General features: G+C 33.7%; 1 protein-coding gene across 1 annotated transcript; it reads left to right on the forward strand.

Moving 5' to 3' along the window:
- The first annotated feature begins 919 nt into the window (after positions 1 to 919).
- On the forward strand, positions 920 to 15,025 carry LOC148273751 (uncharacterized). Its single transcript, XM_088238254.1, has 9 exons — positions 920 to 2,046; positions 4,185 to 4,314; positions 4,398 to 4,563; positions 6,730 to 6,910; positions 7,181 to 7,298; positions 8,925 to 9,165; positions 10,821 to 11,106; positions 11,770 to 11,887; positions 12,053 to 15,025. Exons 1-9 carry the CDS (start codon positions 1,151 to 1,153, stop codon positions 12,305 to 12,307), a joined length of 2,391 nt encoding a protein of 796 aa, XP_088094380.1. The 5' UTR covers positions 920 to 1,150; the 3' UTR covers positions 12,308 to 15,025.
- Positions 15,026 to 17,497: the final 2,472 nt, after the last annotated feature.

The raw sequence follows: 17,497 nt of genomic DNA on the forward strand, positions 1-17,497 counted from the left end.
CTCTTATATGTATATATATTGTATAACCACGCAACAATTGAAAGAGTTGATTTCATTAGGGATCTTGGCGTGATTTTTGATGACTAATAAATTTGAAAGTATCGCACCAATCAAATCACTTTATTGCTCCCTGGTTAGAAGTCGTTTAGAATATATTTCTCCAGTCTGGTCGCCCCATTATCGTGTACATTCTGATTCACTCGAGCGCGTCCAGAAGAAATTTCTAAAATATATTAATTTTAAACTTCATATTCCAGCTGCTTTATTTAATTATAATCAATTGTTGTCTTCAGCAAATCTTTTAAGACTTTCTGATAGAAGAATCCTAACTGACCTCATATCACTTTTTAAGGTGATCAATTCATTAATTGACTGTCCAGATTTGCTGGAGAACCAACTATCACATGCACTCGCCTATCCCTAGTCTCCATAGATATGGCAATCAGTATGAGGACAAGGCTGATATATTTGGTTCTGGACTTGATAGTTATAAAACGAGTCTGATTTATTTTTTCCTTTCGCAATATAATTCTTAAACTTTTCTTTATATTTAAAAATGTTTTTCCTTTTTTTGTTTTTTCATAATATTTATGTATTTATTTCGTTAATATTTTTGGTTGCTGATGTATATTTACCTACTTGTTACTATTGTTATAGTTATGCAATTTTAAATTTTTTTGTTTTGTTTTTTTAAATGTATTGTTTTTTTCATATTTATGTTTAATATATGTTAAAGGCAAAAAAAAGTGTCAAATAAATAAATAAAATGTAGTAAATTACTATAGGCGACCACCGAAATGGACCGCCTCTTTTGCTAATGTTTATTACCTATTTATAACCTATTTATTTTTTGTTTGTAAAATTAACTAATCGAAAAACAAATTGGTAATATTAAAAATAATAAAAAAACAATGGCAACATTCAATAGCGGGGTGTGTCGGGTTGAGGTGTGTCGCTTGTCATTTTGTCAGTTACATTATTTGTTTGTGATTCATGTTCGCCGTGTTTACTATTTTCTACTTACAACTTTACTGATTATACGTTTTGAACATATTATTACTTAGAAAACAAAGAAATTCAATCAAGAAAGTGAAATGTGTTAGAGATAGAGCGCCGTTGCGTTTAAATCCAGCGAAAAACAATCATCGCAATGGATAAACTACCGATAATATTAACTTGTTTGTGTTGGATGGGCGTTACTGCCCAATTCGAATGGCAGGCCAAAGACAGTTTTGACGAAGTTCAGTACAGAATGGATAGGGTTACAGCCGATAACTGTCCTATTATGCATCTAGGTGATCTTTATTTACCCGAGGATGCGGTGTCTCATTTGCCCGACATCAAAGATATTAATATAAATCCAGTGTTTCCCAATAGGACCGCCCTGCTTCATCTACACAATTTAGCTCTCAGTCGTTCTTTCTTCTGGAGTTACATTCTGCAGTCCAGATTTATTCGGCCCGCTATAAACGATACATACGATCCCGGAATGATGTATTATTTCCTGTCGACTGTGGCCGATGTATCGTCCAACCCTTATGTCAACGCCAGTGCGATCTATTTTTCTCCTAACATGTCGTATACATCGTCGTACAGAGGGTTCTTCAATAAAACGATGCCGAGATTTGCTCCTAGGACGTATCGTACGGATGATTTCAACGATCCTATCCATCTTCAGAAGATTTCAACGCTCAATACTTTTACGGTTAAAGACTTGGGTGGGATTCCTCCGGACACTCTATCGGAAGATTACACCACGGATTATTACAGGATTAACGAGTGGTTCAAGCAGTGGCTTCCTGATAATGTTGCGAGCAGACACGACACCAAGACGACGTACCAGGTGGAGATACGATACGCTAACAATACCAACGAGACTTACACGTTCCACGGACCGCCTGGCGCTGATGAGTTTCCGGGCCCTGTGAAATGGACTCGCCCGTACTTTGATTGTGGAAGGTCCAACAAGTGGCTCGTGAGTGCCGTGGTTCCCATAGCGGACATATATCCGAGACACACGCAATTCAGGCATATTGAATATCCTACGTGAGTTTCACACAATTACATTTCAATGTTTCCTGAAAATATCTATAATATATTACCAATTACAAGTCGACTTAAGCTACTTAATTGCAACAGAGAGGGAAAACATTTTTGAGAAAGAAATATGGGAGTCTAGGCATTTACAGGGCTTATGACCTGTCATTGGCTGGTTTAAGTGGCCACTTTACACACTGTGTAACATTCACCATTCTGCCTATGTTTGAACATCCACACTTCCTCAACTCTTCCATTTGTTGACTTTTGTGAAGTAAAAGAGCTGAATCCTTTATCAGAGCTGAAACCTTTACCCTTTTGTGAAGTAAAATAGCATAAACCAGCCAATGACAGGTCATGCAAATGCCTAGACTCCCATATTGAACAACTCCCTAGGGAGAATATCCAGTCAGTCTGCAAGCATTTGGACATACTCAAAACATTGTACTTAATTGTTTTTGATTAATTAAATAGACACATTACAGGCGCGTAATAAATGACATTTAAATTCGTGGGTAATCCTTTCCTTGCCTTCACTTCTACTGGAATTTTGTCGTGATCAGATGTGAAGCTATACATAATAATGCCGCTGCGTGTGATGTGAAAATAGTCTACGACTCTGAAAAACAGTGAAGATATATTGTTCCTTTCGTAAATACAATCCAATATATGGAACACGTTTGTTAAATACGAGGAAAAGCTGAAAGGTAATGCACCCATGCTTGTAGAATACAATAAAAAACAAATAGCAAGATCGGCCAAAAAGTACATAAAAGTACAATTCTCAAGCCTCAAAATCATATATTCATTTTTCAACATAGTCAACGTTAAGCCTAACACATTTCTCCCAATGACGCGGAAAAATTCTTCTAACTTTTATCGAATCCAGGACCTGATAGCTGCCGTCACCTCATCGTCTGAGGCTCTGTGAAACCTGAAGTTTGAACAGATTCCACACCCTCCTTACTCCCTTGATCGTGCGTCAAGGCGCAAATCGCAAGCGATATTTTTTCCTCTACCCTAGAGTCGAGAGTAATCATTACACCGTGGAGGGCATCACCAACAAGCTGTGAATTGAAGTTATTTATTGAGTAGATACACATGAGTTACATCCTTACAATTTTGTACACAAGGAATTTACAATAGCGAACACTGGCGAGGAGCTGGTGGACGGGCGACACGAAACGCCAAGATGAAATGTGAATGTTTTTGCGATGCACAACGTTTAATAACTTGTCCAAGCTGACGTTGCATCGGATTACGCGTTGCGGGCCAAAGTGGTGTTCGGCTCTGCCAACTTCACGGCTTGTTGGTGATGCCCTCCACAGTGGTAGAGGAAAAAAATAAAAATTGCAAGGTGCACGATCAAGGAAGTAAGGAGGGTGTGGAATCTGTTTATACTCAGTTGCGTGGACGAGCGTTGTCATGTTGCAAGATTTTATGGTGTCCTAATTGCTTAATAATGAAGCCGTCACATTCCTTAGATACTCCAATATGGTTAGCAATACACTTTTGAGTGATTTGCCGGTCATTTTAAATCAAATCGTCGACGAGTTTGCGATATTTATTGTCTGTGGCAGTGATCAGACGTTCGCTGTGTGTTTCATCAGCAATTATTGCCTTTCCAGACTCGCAACCACGAAATTTTACAACCCATTGATTTACAGTAGATCTGTCAATAGAATCGTCACTATAAACAACCTTTAAACGACGATGAATTTCAGTAGGATTAATTTTTTCAGCTGTTAAAAATTCGATAACAGCACACTGTTTAACTCGTGTTGACTTAGTACTAGAACATGTCTCCATACTTTTGCTTTTCAAAATACACTGGATGAACATAACACCTTCAAACCTGCGTATAGAGGGGAATGTTATTTCCACATGCCACCTGGTGCTTTTCTGAAGGCCATTTTGTTCGCGTTCTATAAGCGTGTGTGCATTAGTTTTCAGTAAACGCAATATTTTTTGCAATATCTGCCAAGGTGCAAAAATCCTCCTCTAGAATGTTCTCCATCCCATTGTAATATTTTAACAAATTAAAAGTATAATTTTTTTTCTGTAAAATTACATTTAAACTTAAATTTTTTCAATTTTTGATTATAGAGGGGTTTGAAATTAAACCACTTATGTAAATATTTTTTCAGATATACTGCCATCGCTGTCTTGGAACTAGATTTTGAACGAATAGATATAAATCAGTGTCCTGCAGGCCAGGGTAATAGTGGGCCAAATAGATTTGCCGACACGGCCCGATGTAAAAAAGAAACAACCGAAGTGAGTTCATTACCATTACTCGGTTATCTTTATTCCTGATTCGAAATTACCTTATGTTCATTATCATTTGTTATTATTTCTAGTGTGAGCCTCTACACGGTTGGGGATATAGAAGAGGCGGATACCAATGTCGATGTCAACCGGGATGGAGATTACCTAACGTAGTTAGAAGACCTTACCTTGGGGAGATAGTGGAAAGAGCAACCGATGAACAATATTACAATAATTTTGACTGCTTAAAAATTGGCTGTAAGTTTTGTTTTGGGATTGTTATTATTTCATGTCCGCTCCCTAGTTGGAGCATATGGTATCCACAAAGATCCTCCAAGCATCTCTGTCGGCTGCCAGCTCCTGTGCATCCTCTCAAGTCAAGTTCGCGTCCCGTAGTTCTGACACGAACTGCCGACGAACAGTCAGCAGTGGACGTCCAGGACGTCGAGAACCTGATGCCTTGTAAAGTAGGCAAGCGTGGTTAAGGCTCTCAGGAGGCATCCGCAGCACATGGCCAAGCCAACTGTATCACCTCCGCTTGATGACAGTTGCCACCGGAGTTTGCTACGTTTGTTCTCTTATTACTTCATTCCTCACAAAGTCAAACCACCGCACACCCAATATTCTTCTGAGACACCTATTTTTAAAACTCAAAATTTTGCTGCTTTGAGCCCTAGTGAGATGCCACGATTCGCATCCATAGAGGAGAACAGGTGTTATGCATGCGTTATATAGGCGGCATTTGGTTTTCACTGAGTAAATATCCGATCTTCAGACAGTCTTCATACTATTAAATGTGGGCGCCTGCTATTTCTAGCCGCACTCCCAGTTCTTTTTGAAAGCTGCCATTTTGCCCATATACTCCCAGGTGTTTGAAACTCTCGACCCTTTCGATGACTTGGTTTGACAGAGTCAGGGGATTTAGGGCATCAAGGCATGAAGTGTTACACAGTACATGGGTTTTTGCAATATTGATTTTTAAACCCATGCCTGAAGACCCCTGACTGAATCGTCAATTTTAACCGCATCATCGGCATATTCTAGGTCGCAGAGTTTTTGGTTGAAGGAGATGGATATTCCTCGATCTAGTGGAATTGACTTCCTTAAGATGAAGTCCATGAGGATTATAAAAAGGAATGGTGCAAGGACGCAAACTTGACGAACTCCGGTGGTGACCTGAAACCAATCTGTGACAACATCGTTGATTCTGATTCGACATTCGCTATTTGAGTGAAGGTCTTTGATAAGTTAGACTATTTTTTGGCACCCCATATGCTACTAGTGTTGGCCTGTGCGGACTATCAAACGCTTTTTCGTAATCTACGAAGCACATAGCCAAGGAACTATTAAGTTCCTTGTTCTCCTGTAGAATACAGCGTATGTTGTGGATATGATATGATATGGGATTGTTAGGATTGTTATTTTAACAACTTAATGTAGTGTTGCCCGGCTCTTCTATACCCTGTTTTCCATTTTCGAACATGGTTATCCACAACTAAAAGATAAAGGCTTCAATAATCCCTAATTCCCTAATAAGCACCTAATAGTTGGTACACCAACCACAGTGTATCTCGTAGTTAGATCATTTTTGTTACGGAGGTAAGAAGGGTTGTGCTCCCGTGGCTAGTGTCATGGACTCGAAGATCTGAGGTCCGAAAATTCGACCCCGCTCTACCACAATTTAATTCGTATTTTCTAATAGTGAGTTATTTACAACTCTTTGAAAATTTAATTATTTATTTAATGCACAAAATACACAATTTTATCATAGAGCACAATCATAATTTTTTTATGTCCCGACTTGTTATAAAATTCTGTCTTAAGTCAAGACTCTTCTATATATAAATCAAAAATACTTATTAACTTATTAAACAGTATACAAAATAATCAAAACAATATCCAAAATAATAATAGAAAAATATAAATAATACAAATTTATACATGTCGAAAAATGGAATGCTGAAAATATAAATAATAATACATGGAAATATGTTATTAATAATTTATAGTAATTTTATTTTTTTTAATGCTCCCCAAAATTGAAATATTCGGATAAATTGTAAGAAGGCAAATATATATATTTTTTTAAATAAGAAAATATGTGTTATAGTGTAAAAAACATTTTAAATAAGTATTTCATTTCGGGAATCGAACCTGCATGATAGGCAAACACCCTGACCACTAGGCCACAAAGCCGACAAATTGCCTTAAAATATAAATATATAGGTAAAAAAATAAGAACACAAATGAATGTGTATTTCTTTGTAAAATGTAATTTTGGGTGTATTTAAAAATTGTGGGATTGGGGGTACTTCCTAAGTTATCCATTGATTTTAAGCCTTTTTTACACTTACCTTATTTTTATGCATTGAAGTTTATATTTCTCCTACCGGTTTCTGTATTTTCTTTTGCTCTCTGTATTAGGGGTTCAAAAAATGCCAGTGCAATGGGAGAAAGCTCACCCATTTATCAAGATGTTATATATGGAGAGATTTTATGAATATCAAAATTATACAACTGGCCCTGCTTCTCTTCACGGGCACAAAATCAACATTGATCAAGTACTGAGATTTATTCATGGTGTGCAACCTCACAACTGCACCAAGTTAGTATACATATTTATTAGTAATTTAGTCTATAGCAAACCTCATAGTCATGTTTAGAACTATACAAATAAGCACTATATGCAAATACAAATAAGCACTATACAAATAAGCACTATATGCCTCCTTATATCAATGATGATAATTTATTAATTTTAAAAAAAAAGATAAACAGTAACTGGTGAATACTAAAATTTTTAAATAACTGTTTTTCGATTGAATTAACATTTCCCTGTAACAGTTGAATAGTGATAAATTATTGTATTTTCTAGATATCATCCTCAGGACCTGATACTACATGGAGATATTAGTTTTGGAGCTCGTGAACAATTTGAAAATGAAGCTAAGATGGCAGTTCGACTGTCTAATTTTATTAGTGCCTTCTTGCAGGTATTTTTTAAAGAAACATTTACTTGTGGTATATATTTAAGTGTTTTTTTTTTCGTTAATAGACTATCAAACTGAACCAAAATTTAAAAAAAATATATATATGTATAGTATTATCAGCGCTAAGATTTTTTAAAGTCTTGTAATTTTGAAATTACTCAGCGTGTGACTTCACAAGTTCTCTCCGGTGAGTTCTGCTATTTGGTGAATTGGCTTCCCGTAAACCAGAAATCTATCACAACACTCTATTATTGGTTGATTCGGAAGAACTGGTGACGTCGTTCAAACTAATTCGCTTTTATTATTCTATAATTTGGCCTTCGGATTGTTTGAGCGCTCTTTCATGGCAGATACTTAACACTAAACTACGAGGCAGACAATATTTTAAGCAAATCCAAATCGTAAAAATATATCACATTTACCTTTCTAAGGAGTTCATCAAGATTGATATTTATATTTTAACAGAGATGGAGAATCTTTTTGTTAAAAATATGTGAAAGTCCAGGTTATTATATTATACTAGCTGAACCCGGCCACGCTTCTCTGTGGCTTTGTCTGTTATTAATTATTAAGGGAGTAAATAAAAATAGTCAAGCAACTATATATTTACTGAGGAAACACATTGCTTAATTTGCTGTGACCATGTGGAAGAATATAAGGAAATGATATTTTCTATAAGAAATTTTAGTCAATCCACCGATTACTTTCCGAGACTTGCAGCCACAAACATACGGAACCTAAATTTTTATAAAAAATTGATTGTAGGGAAAATAAAGTTTTGTAACTTTAACAATGTTTGATTATGTCCAAATGCTTGCAGACTGGCTGGATTTCCTCCCTAGGGAGTTGTTCATATTTAAATTTACGTGATAAAGGTTTCAGCTCTTTTACTTCACAAAAGTCAACAGATGGAAGAGTTGAGGAAATGTGGATGTTCAAACATGGGCAGAATGGTGAATGTTACACAGTGTGTAAAGTGGCCACTAAAACCAGCCAATGACTGTAAATGCCTAGACTTCCATATTCCCTTCTCAAAAATGTTTTCCCTCTCTGTTGAAATAAATTTTGTAACTTTGGCTAAAATTGATAAAATAGCAGCACTGTGTAGAACTGTCATTCAGTACTTGTCAACTATGACAATTATGAGTCAATTTAAAACGCATAGAATGTTCTGTTTCTGTTGGCACATCCAAATAAAAAGTGCATAGAAACACTCTTCTGCCAAAATGAAATTTTCTGTAAAAAAATTGAATCAATCCATCGATTTCTTTCTGAGATTTGCGGCCACAAACACACGGGACCTAATTTTGTATATGTATAGATAGGACTTATGATCCTTATTGGCTGGTCATTTTACACATACAGATTGGAGACTGGTTTCGATGCTGCATTATTATTTGTTTTGTTTATATTTATTGTTACATTTTTTTTAAATGTCCCTTCACTAGGATGTCCCATGCCGAAGACACATTTTACACAATATTTATAGTTTAGCATTGAGTAATATAATTTTTCAGGTTCTACCTGCTTTCATATTGCCTGTCATTTTTTAAAATATTCCATACTGACTCATCTTACGTCATATTGTCTTCGATGTTGGCTCTCATTTTCATATATATTATCTTGTAGATATCTGATCCTAAAGAAGTTTATTCTGGCACACGAGTAGCCGACAAGCCTTTGTCGGAAGACCAGATGATGGGCGAGACATTGGCGCTGATGCTCGGGGACACCAAGATCTGGTCGGCTGGAACTTACTGGGATCGTAACAAGTTCACAAACCGTACTTTCTTCGCACCATTTGCGTACAAGACCCAGCTGAATACTAGAAAGTTCAAGTTAGAAGATGTTGCTAGATTGAACACTACTGGTTAGTTCTTATAATAGAGAGACATACTGAAGTCGTCAAAGAATTTTTTATTTCTCGTTTATATTTTATATTTGGAATTGATTTATATTTTATTTAAATTTGTCATTTGTTTATTTTATTTATTTATTGTCATATTATCTACATAAAATTATACATTTATACAAAGTTTCTTTGACTATCTAACTAGGGTTATTTAACCCGTTCTAAGCCAGTCAAAAAAATATTAAAAAAAAAAAAAATCAAGTTAGTAGGCATAGAGAAAAATTTAGTAAAATACATAGTAAAAAATGCAGTAAAAACATGTTTAAAAACCCAGTAAAATACGTAGTAAAAACAAACTACAAAGTAAGAAACATAGTAAAAGACAGTAATAAACATATTTAAAAACCCAGTAAAATATGTAGTAAAAACAAAATACATTGTAAGAAACATAGTAAAAGACATAAAAAAAAATGGTAATAAAAAAATGCATATATATAGTAAAAAAACATTTTTAAAAAAACTCACTGTAAAAACAGATTAAAAAGTCATTAATAAATTTAAATTTAAGTCTTGTATTTTTCTTCATAGAATACAAGACTTGACATAATATCTCTCTTATTTTTTTAAATAATGAAGTCGTATTTTGCTTTAAATGTTCCCTCACTGGGGTGTATAAATAAATAGATTATTAAACGGTAAATGTTATTTAAAAATATTTCGTCTTTTAAATATCTGTTACAGCACCTGTTAACTGAGGGATTCGTTTAACACATAGTTAAAGTGCCCAATTTACAAACCTCTTTGTAGTTTGGGATTATTTAAAAGACCCACATTTTACGTATCTCTTGTATTAAAAAATATGTTCACAGAATAGTAAAAATCAGCATTGATACTCAGAGCTAAATATGGTAGTGTTTCAGAATCACAGATCAAAGGTCTAATGTTTGAATCCCGTTCTAGCATTGTTATGCGTATTATATTGTATATTTATTTATTTCCTTATAAGTAGTTTATTATACATTTTTTGAGACATAAGTCCCAACACCATGGGACTAAAAGTCCTGTGTTATGCATATATATTATCAACGTAGTGTTCTACGCACCCGATGGTGCTTAGGGCACTACACTGGAACACCAGGTGCAGTGTGTTTCGATAATTTATTTCACAAAGCTAAGGTAATCAGTCTTACGCTTCAGTTACCAGTCCAGGAACAGTGAAATTTCGCCGTATAAAACCATCTCATAAACAAATATTTCATGCTAAACCTGCCAGCGGCGCTATTCTGAACCCCTCTCGCGGCTGTTGAAACCGCTTTTATTTTAACACGATAAAAGCTTTTTCTACGGCTGCGAGAGCATTTGAAATATCACCCCAGGCATCAAACCCAGAACTTGTAGAGGTCCCGGATTCTAGCGTGGTAGGCGAATACGCCAACCATTACATTACGAGGCTGATTTATCCCCACTCGAATTCCTTCTTCAGGATTTTTATCTGAGAGTAGCCTTTAAGTCCAAACCAGTCGTCCAGGGTTCCGGTTGTATTTCACACACAGAATTGTGTTCTGTGCGCACAGACATATTTGTACTCGCCCATACATTTATTTAATTATCAGAAAGTAAATAATGTCTACTATACGTATTGATGCAGGTAATTTATCTGTTAATATTTACAGAGGAAGTGTATACCAACAAGGAGTGGTTCCAGTTCTTGAAGCAAAGGTGGTCCACCAATTTTGACTCCCTGGAGAAGTTCTACATGAAGATCAAGATTCGTTACAACGAAACCGGAGGATACATGAAGAAGTACGAACACTATCCTAACTTCTATCATGCAGCCAACCTTGGGCACGGTTACTGGACATCTCCATACTTCGATTGCAAAGGAAAAGTTCCTAAATGGGTCATCACTTATGCTGTTCCCTTCTTCGGCTGGGATAATCTCAAAAAACTGGAATTCAAGTAAGTTATTCTCATTACTATCACTCAAAACCACGGTGGATTTATTTTACTTTTTTGTCTTTTACGAATTTAAAGATTTGATGAAAATCTCAGAGTAATAATGCGTCAACCTATAGAGAAGCCCTATCAATTTTTAAAAAAAATTTATTCATTCTAAAAAATATTTTAATGCGCCAATATGTCTTCTTGCTCATACTGATCATCGTGGTTTCGGATGTGACAGGGTTTAAAGTACACCCTGTATATTTTGGACCCCTGTATTTAGTAGCCTTATGTCTCATGTATAAAGCTAAGGTTCTCGGAAAAAATCGTTTTTGTTTGTCTTAGAAAGATGTGTTAATTCATATGTGAAGGAATCTACTGTTATTTACTGTATGTTCGATCACTGATTTTAGTTTATTACCTTTATGAGTCCAATCACCATTGTTGCAAAGTTCAAAAACAGTGGCCCGTGATAACTACTTTTAACTACAGTGTGGAATCTGTTAAGGATATTCCATCTTTCCTTCATTCTGCTTCAAGATTATGGCGTTGTAAACTGAAAAATGGGCACTGAAATAACAGATGTTCGATACTCTGCGAAGAAATATATCACAGAGAAAGAAAGAAAGAAATATATAATAATCTACCCATTTGCTTTCATCAATCCTTATTTTTTTTCAGGGGTGTGGTAGCGGTTACAATGGATTTATTACAGTTAGATATAAACCAATGCCCTGATGAGTACAGTGTTCCCAACGCTTTCAAAGGCACGCATAAATGTGACAAGAAAACATCTTACGTAAGTATCTATTCAAAATTCAGAAATTAACTAGTCAAACACAGCAAAAAGATACATTCAAATTGGTTTAATTAAGGGTATTAAAAAAATATTTACCATATATCACATTTTAGATTTCTAACGATGTACACTAATGAATTGCACATTCTTCCTTTCCATTTTCAGTGCGTTCCCATATTAGGTAGAGGTTTCGATACAGGGGGCTACAAGTGTGAATGTCTTCAAGGCTACGAGTATCCATTTGAAGACTTGATTACGTATTATGATGGCCAACTGGTGGAGGCTGAATTCTCCAATATAGTTCATGACAGAGAAACACGTATCGACATGTTTACCTGTCGCCTCGCAGGTGCTGCCGCTATGCAAGTCTCCATCACGGCCCTCATCACTATGATATTTGCCATCTTCAAATTCAGATAAACATTTTGTGCAATTATTGTTAAAAAGTATTTGATGTTCAAACTATTACCGTAGCAAAATTTTGTCGAAATATTATAATAACATTAATTTTACAACGTTAGTATAATATTTACTTAGACAAAACTCAAGACTCAGTTGTGGTTTTCATAGTTGAAAATTAACTAATGCCAGATAGTTAACTTTGTTTTCTCATATTTATTTCATTCGAGACTAGACAAGTCAAAACAGGAGGGAATCATGATAAGATTTCTGATTTTCCTATCAATGTTGCCACCAAAATTAAGTGTTAGAATTTTATTACATAAACTTGTTTTTCGTTTATGAAATAGACTATATAGTAGGGTAATTACTACAACTAGGTAACTCCAAAATCAACATTTTGGAGTTATCCTATCTTATATCGGTATCTTCCGCCATGAACACTACAAATAAGCAAGTTGTAATTCATTAAAATCATATTGTGACAATTTGAATGCATGACTTGTCTGTTTGAAGCATTCAAAGAGGAAGATTCAAAGATGTGTTTAAAAATCCTGCTTTTGAAATTACCTTGTAGTAATTACCTCACAATATTATATTAAAGGTAAAAAATACCATATTTGTAATAAATTTACCAAACTGAAATAACTGTTATAATCTCATAGCATTTGATTGTAAAATAAGCTGCCTCAGTCATAAAATAGTCTGTCCCGAAAAAATACCATTTTCAAGAAAGTATAAATACTCGGCATTTTGGTAAAATGTAGAAAGTATCTCAGAACTGACTGTTGTGATGAAGAATGTTTTATAAAGGATAGTTTTGTGATTGTATTACACGTTTTTTATACTTTTATATACATATTGTTTGATATAAAATATGAATAACATTAATGTTTGTTTTGCCAATTCCCATAAATTTTGAAGTTTTCTATGATTTTTTGTAATGATTTATACTTACATATTTTATTTTTATAGCTACATTTTATGTTTTTTCCGAAACATAAAATTTTAAAAAGAATTTCAAATGTACTCTTAAAATGTAAAAATAGTAATCTTATTATACAAATTGATTCTTAATTTTTATATTATGATGTTGACATTTCTTATAACACTATTTTTTTTGCTACGAATTGTTTGTTTTTGTAACAGTAGCTCTCGTGGGATAACAGATCATTTAGAGTTTATATTATGCTTAAAAAAACTATTATGAATTTTATTTATATATTATAGTCATGACATGGAAACAAGATCTGTACTTTATCCGTCCCTTAAAAATAAGTATTGAATTTATAGTTATACATTAATGAGTTAATATTTTTACTTCATACATATACATGTAATGCAAAGAAGTTGATATTATATTGTGCCTTTACTGACTGTTGAGATCTTCTTTTAGAAATTTTGTTCTATAAGAAGAATACTTTTGTAAATTTGTATTATGTAATTGTTTGTTCTGCAAAATATGCATATCGTATTATGGTAGTTTAAATAAATCTGTTAGTGCCTTAAATGTTGAAAGTCACTGGCCATGTTCAAATAATCACTATTTGTTTTAACAAAACAAAGGTACATATTTCTTACACTTTTTTTTTCGGTTTAACATTATGTAAAATACATTGATCAAAGATATATTTAAAATGGATTTTATTCAATATCATGCAATGTGTTGTATTTTTAATTTAAGAAATACGAATTGGAGTATCCATGTACATATACCACACATATATTATGATAATTTTATCCATTTTTTCATGAATTAATACCGTTTTTTTATCAAGTCTTCTCTGTTTTCAGAATTTGAATCAGGTCGATTAAGTTTGTAAAGTTGGCTGATATGAGGCTTAATGTTTGTCAATTGAAAGAAAAAAGTTTATAATCTTGGCTATTTTTTTTTTCCATTTTGTTCTAGTAGTTTTGTTAAAAAAAAATAAGTACAAGTATTTTTTTATCAAGCACCGATTTCCTTTCAATCCTTAGATCTAAATAAGCATGTAGTACAAAATATATTATTTAGATAGTTTGTAGCCAAACAATATATTTATTTCCCATGTCTGTGGATGCCAGACATCACATACTTCACACGAAAATTAAGTTGTTCATGGGACCATAAAAATTGTGCACTAATTTTACATACTATTTAAAAAATTGTATTTTCTGAAAACTTTATTTAAACATTGCATTTTTTTTTTACATAATCAACGCTTAAAATAAATTAATGAAATTTATAATATGAAATGATTTTAAAAATATGTAATTATGCCTCCTTACCCAAATATTTTCATTTTCGGGACATTTGAATTTGTCAGAAATAACTGTGCTTATAAATATGAATTTAGTTGCAATACGGAGAGGTTCGAACATCGGACCTTTGATCCATGAGTCCGTCACACTACCGCAGGAGTACAACCTAATTCTTCTGATTTTTCAATCATCAAAATGTACCACCAGTTACGTAAGGAATATTCCATTATGTAATTTTTTTTATGTCATTGTTTGCTCATATTTCCATTTTCCTGCTACCAAAACCTGGTATTTAAATTAATTTGGTAGAATGTTCCATTCTTACCATCAGTAAATTTATTATGAATAATTTTATTAGAATATTTTGACATGTTTTTATTGTGTACTGATTATTTTTGGCTGTTGCCCAATTATTACCGTCCATTCTTTTAATGTTAAGTTCTTAAGTATTCCATTTTGAAAAAGTTTTTTTAGGAAAATAAATATATTGTTTTCAAATCTGCTAGTGTTTTATTTATCTCTAAATCATTTAGAATATCATTATCTACAGTATATTCCCAAAGTAAGCAAGTTTTTCCTAGATCCTGCAAAATAGGGTCTTTTGAGGATTTAAATTTTCTTTTTTTCAAATATGTGAATAAATTATGATGGTAACTGGCTTGATTATTTTTTTCAGGCGACGTCGGATATTTTTTTTACAGTGGTTTTAAATATGCATATTTTTCAACAATGTTTGAGTATGTCCAAATGATTGCAGACTGACTGGATTTCCTCCCTAGGGAGTTATTCATATTTAAATTGACTTCAACAGAGAGGGAAAACGTCTTTGAGAAGGGAATATGGAAGTCTAGGTCATAAGCCCTGTAAATGCCTAGACTTCCATATTCCCTTTAAGATGTTTTCCCTTTTTGTTAAAAAAAATTTAAATATGCATATTTTTAATTACTTGAAAAGTAGTTGTTTCGCACCCTCTGGGATAAACTTTTGCCACGTATAATAATAATAATAATGTCTGGATTATTTATATAGCGCCATTTTTGTGAAAAATCACCTCAAGGGCGCTGTACAATAAATAAATATCCCAACACGTCTTGCAGCTATAGAGCGCATGGACGGTTGGGATTATAGTTCCTCGTCTCCAATTATGATATATTACCATTATGATATATATGAGCTAGATAACAGAACGTCTTGCAGCTACAGAGCGCATGGACAATAAGAAATCTAGCCCCTATTTACATTTTTTTTTATTTATTTTTATTTGACAATGAAGTTTAGAGTTTAAGTGATATTTTAAAAACGAAATAAAAAGCAGATTTATAATATTAGAATTTAGATAACAACAAGTCTTGCAGCTACTGAGCGCATAGACGGTTAAAATTCTAGACCCCATTTACTAAATTTAGATATTTGATAGTTGATAACATTTACATAACATGATAGCTAACATCACAAAAAGTCTTGCAGCTTCAAAACGCATCGACAAATAAAATTTCAACAACATAATGATTTTAAAAAGTTAATAATAAAAAATAATTTTAAGAATGCAATAATAATACATTGAGAAAAGAACTAGTAAGTATGGCAATTAAGTCAACATGTAACAGCACAAAAAGTAAAATATAAAAAAGTAAACAAAGATAGCATATTTGACTAAGTACATATTATGTACATCAGGTGCGTTCCGCCCGTACATACTGTGGATTGTATCACATCCCACTCTCGAGGGGGTGAAATCCAGTCTTGTCTACAACATTTGGACAAACTTAAATATTGTAATGAAACCAACTGGTCCAAGAAGAAGTTTAAAAATTGGAAAATTGTTTTCAGGCGTTGCCTAGTATGTGAAATAATTCAGTGAGATGAATCTCTTCACAACAATACAGGTTTCAACTCTTTACTTCACAAACATCAACAAATGGAAGAATTAAAGAAATATGGATGATCAAACATAGGCAAAATGGTGAATGTTACACAGTGTGTAAAGTGACCACTTAAACCAGTTAATGACAGGTCATAAGCCCTGTAAATGCCTAGACTTCCATACTCCCTTATTTAAGGTATTCTTCGTCCCTGTTGTAATTTGGTTATCTTAATGACTCCCGAGGGGGTGAAATCCAGTCTTTTATCTACAAAGATTTGGACAAACTCAAATATTGTAATTTATACATACCTTTAGTCAGGGTCTACATTCAATGCGCACGGAAGGAGTGCGGTAGTGTGTTGAGTTTGGATAAAAAACTTCACTAATATATCTTGAATATTGAGGTGCCAATTTTTATTGAATCTCAACTGGGCAATGTCAAAATGCATTACCGCATTCCATCCATGCGCCTTGAACTTAGACCTTTATGTATATACGTATTTCCTATATCAACGTAGGTACAAAATACCTACTTACCTCACCATAATAATAATAGTCACCACACGCGCCTGATGTATTTAAGGAACCACAGTGTACACGTATCTTACATGGTCAAGTTAGTGCAGGACATTGGTAAATAATCGAAACTAAGACCCAAAATGCCGAACACTCTTCTAGTGGAACGGAAGGCCCGTTTATAACTGTCAACAGGCAGGTTTCTTCCAAAGAGTTTTAAATGGTTTTCTCTCCACAAGATCAAATGCTGAGAAGTTCCTGATTGGCCCACTATAGAAAATCCCACCTGATCCCAACACTGAAAGAGAAAATACAAGCTTCTTAAAAGCGGGAAAAAATCCGCTTTAAGAAATATAAACCTTGTATATAATAAGCTAGGTAAATAATAAATGCAAGTCCCATTAAAAAAAAAACGATGTTAGAAAATTGATTAACAAATTATTCTTTTTAATTAGTGATTTTGAACAAATTTACTTTGTGTAAATTTTCTAACAAAATCAAATGTTAGTGCATCGTTTATTCATTATTATAACTTTATTTTTAATGTTGAAACATCCACTTTTTTTTTTCACATGCTGCAGGCACGGGCT

Source organism: Micrasema longulum, unplaced genomic scaffold, assembly GCF_059751315.1.
Source record: "Micrasema longulum isolate JH-2025_06_02 unplaced genomic scaffold, ASM5975131v1 h1tg001846l, whole genome shotgun sequence".
Classification (NCBI taxonomy): Eukaryota; Metazoa; Arthropoda; class Insecta; order Trichoptera; family Brachycentridae; genus Micrasema; species Micrasema longulum.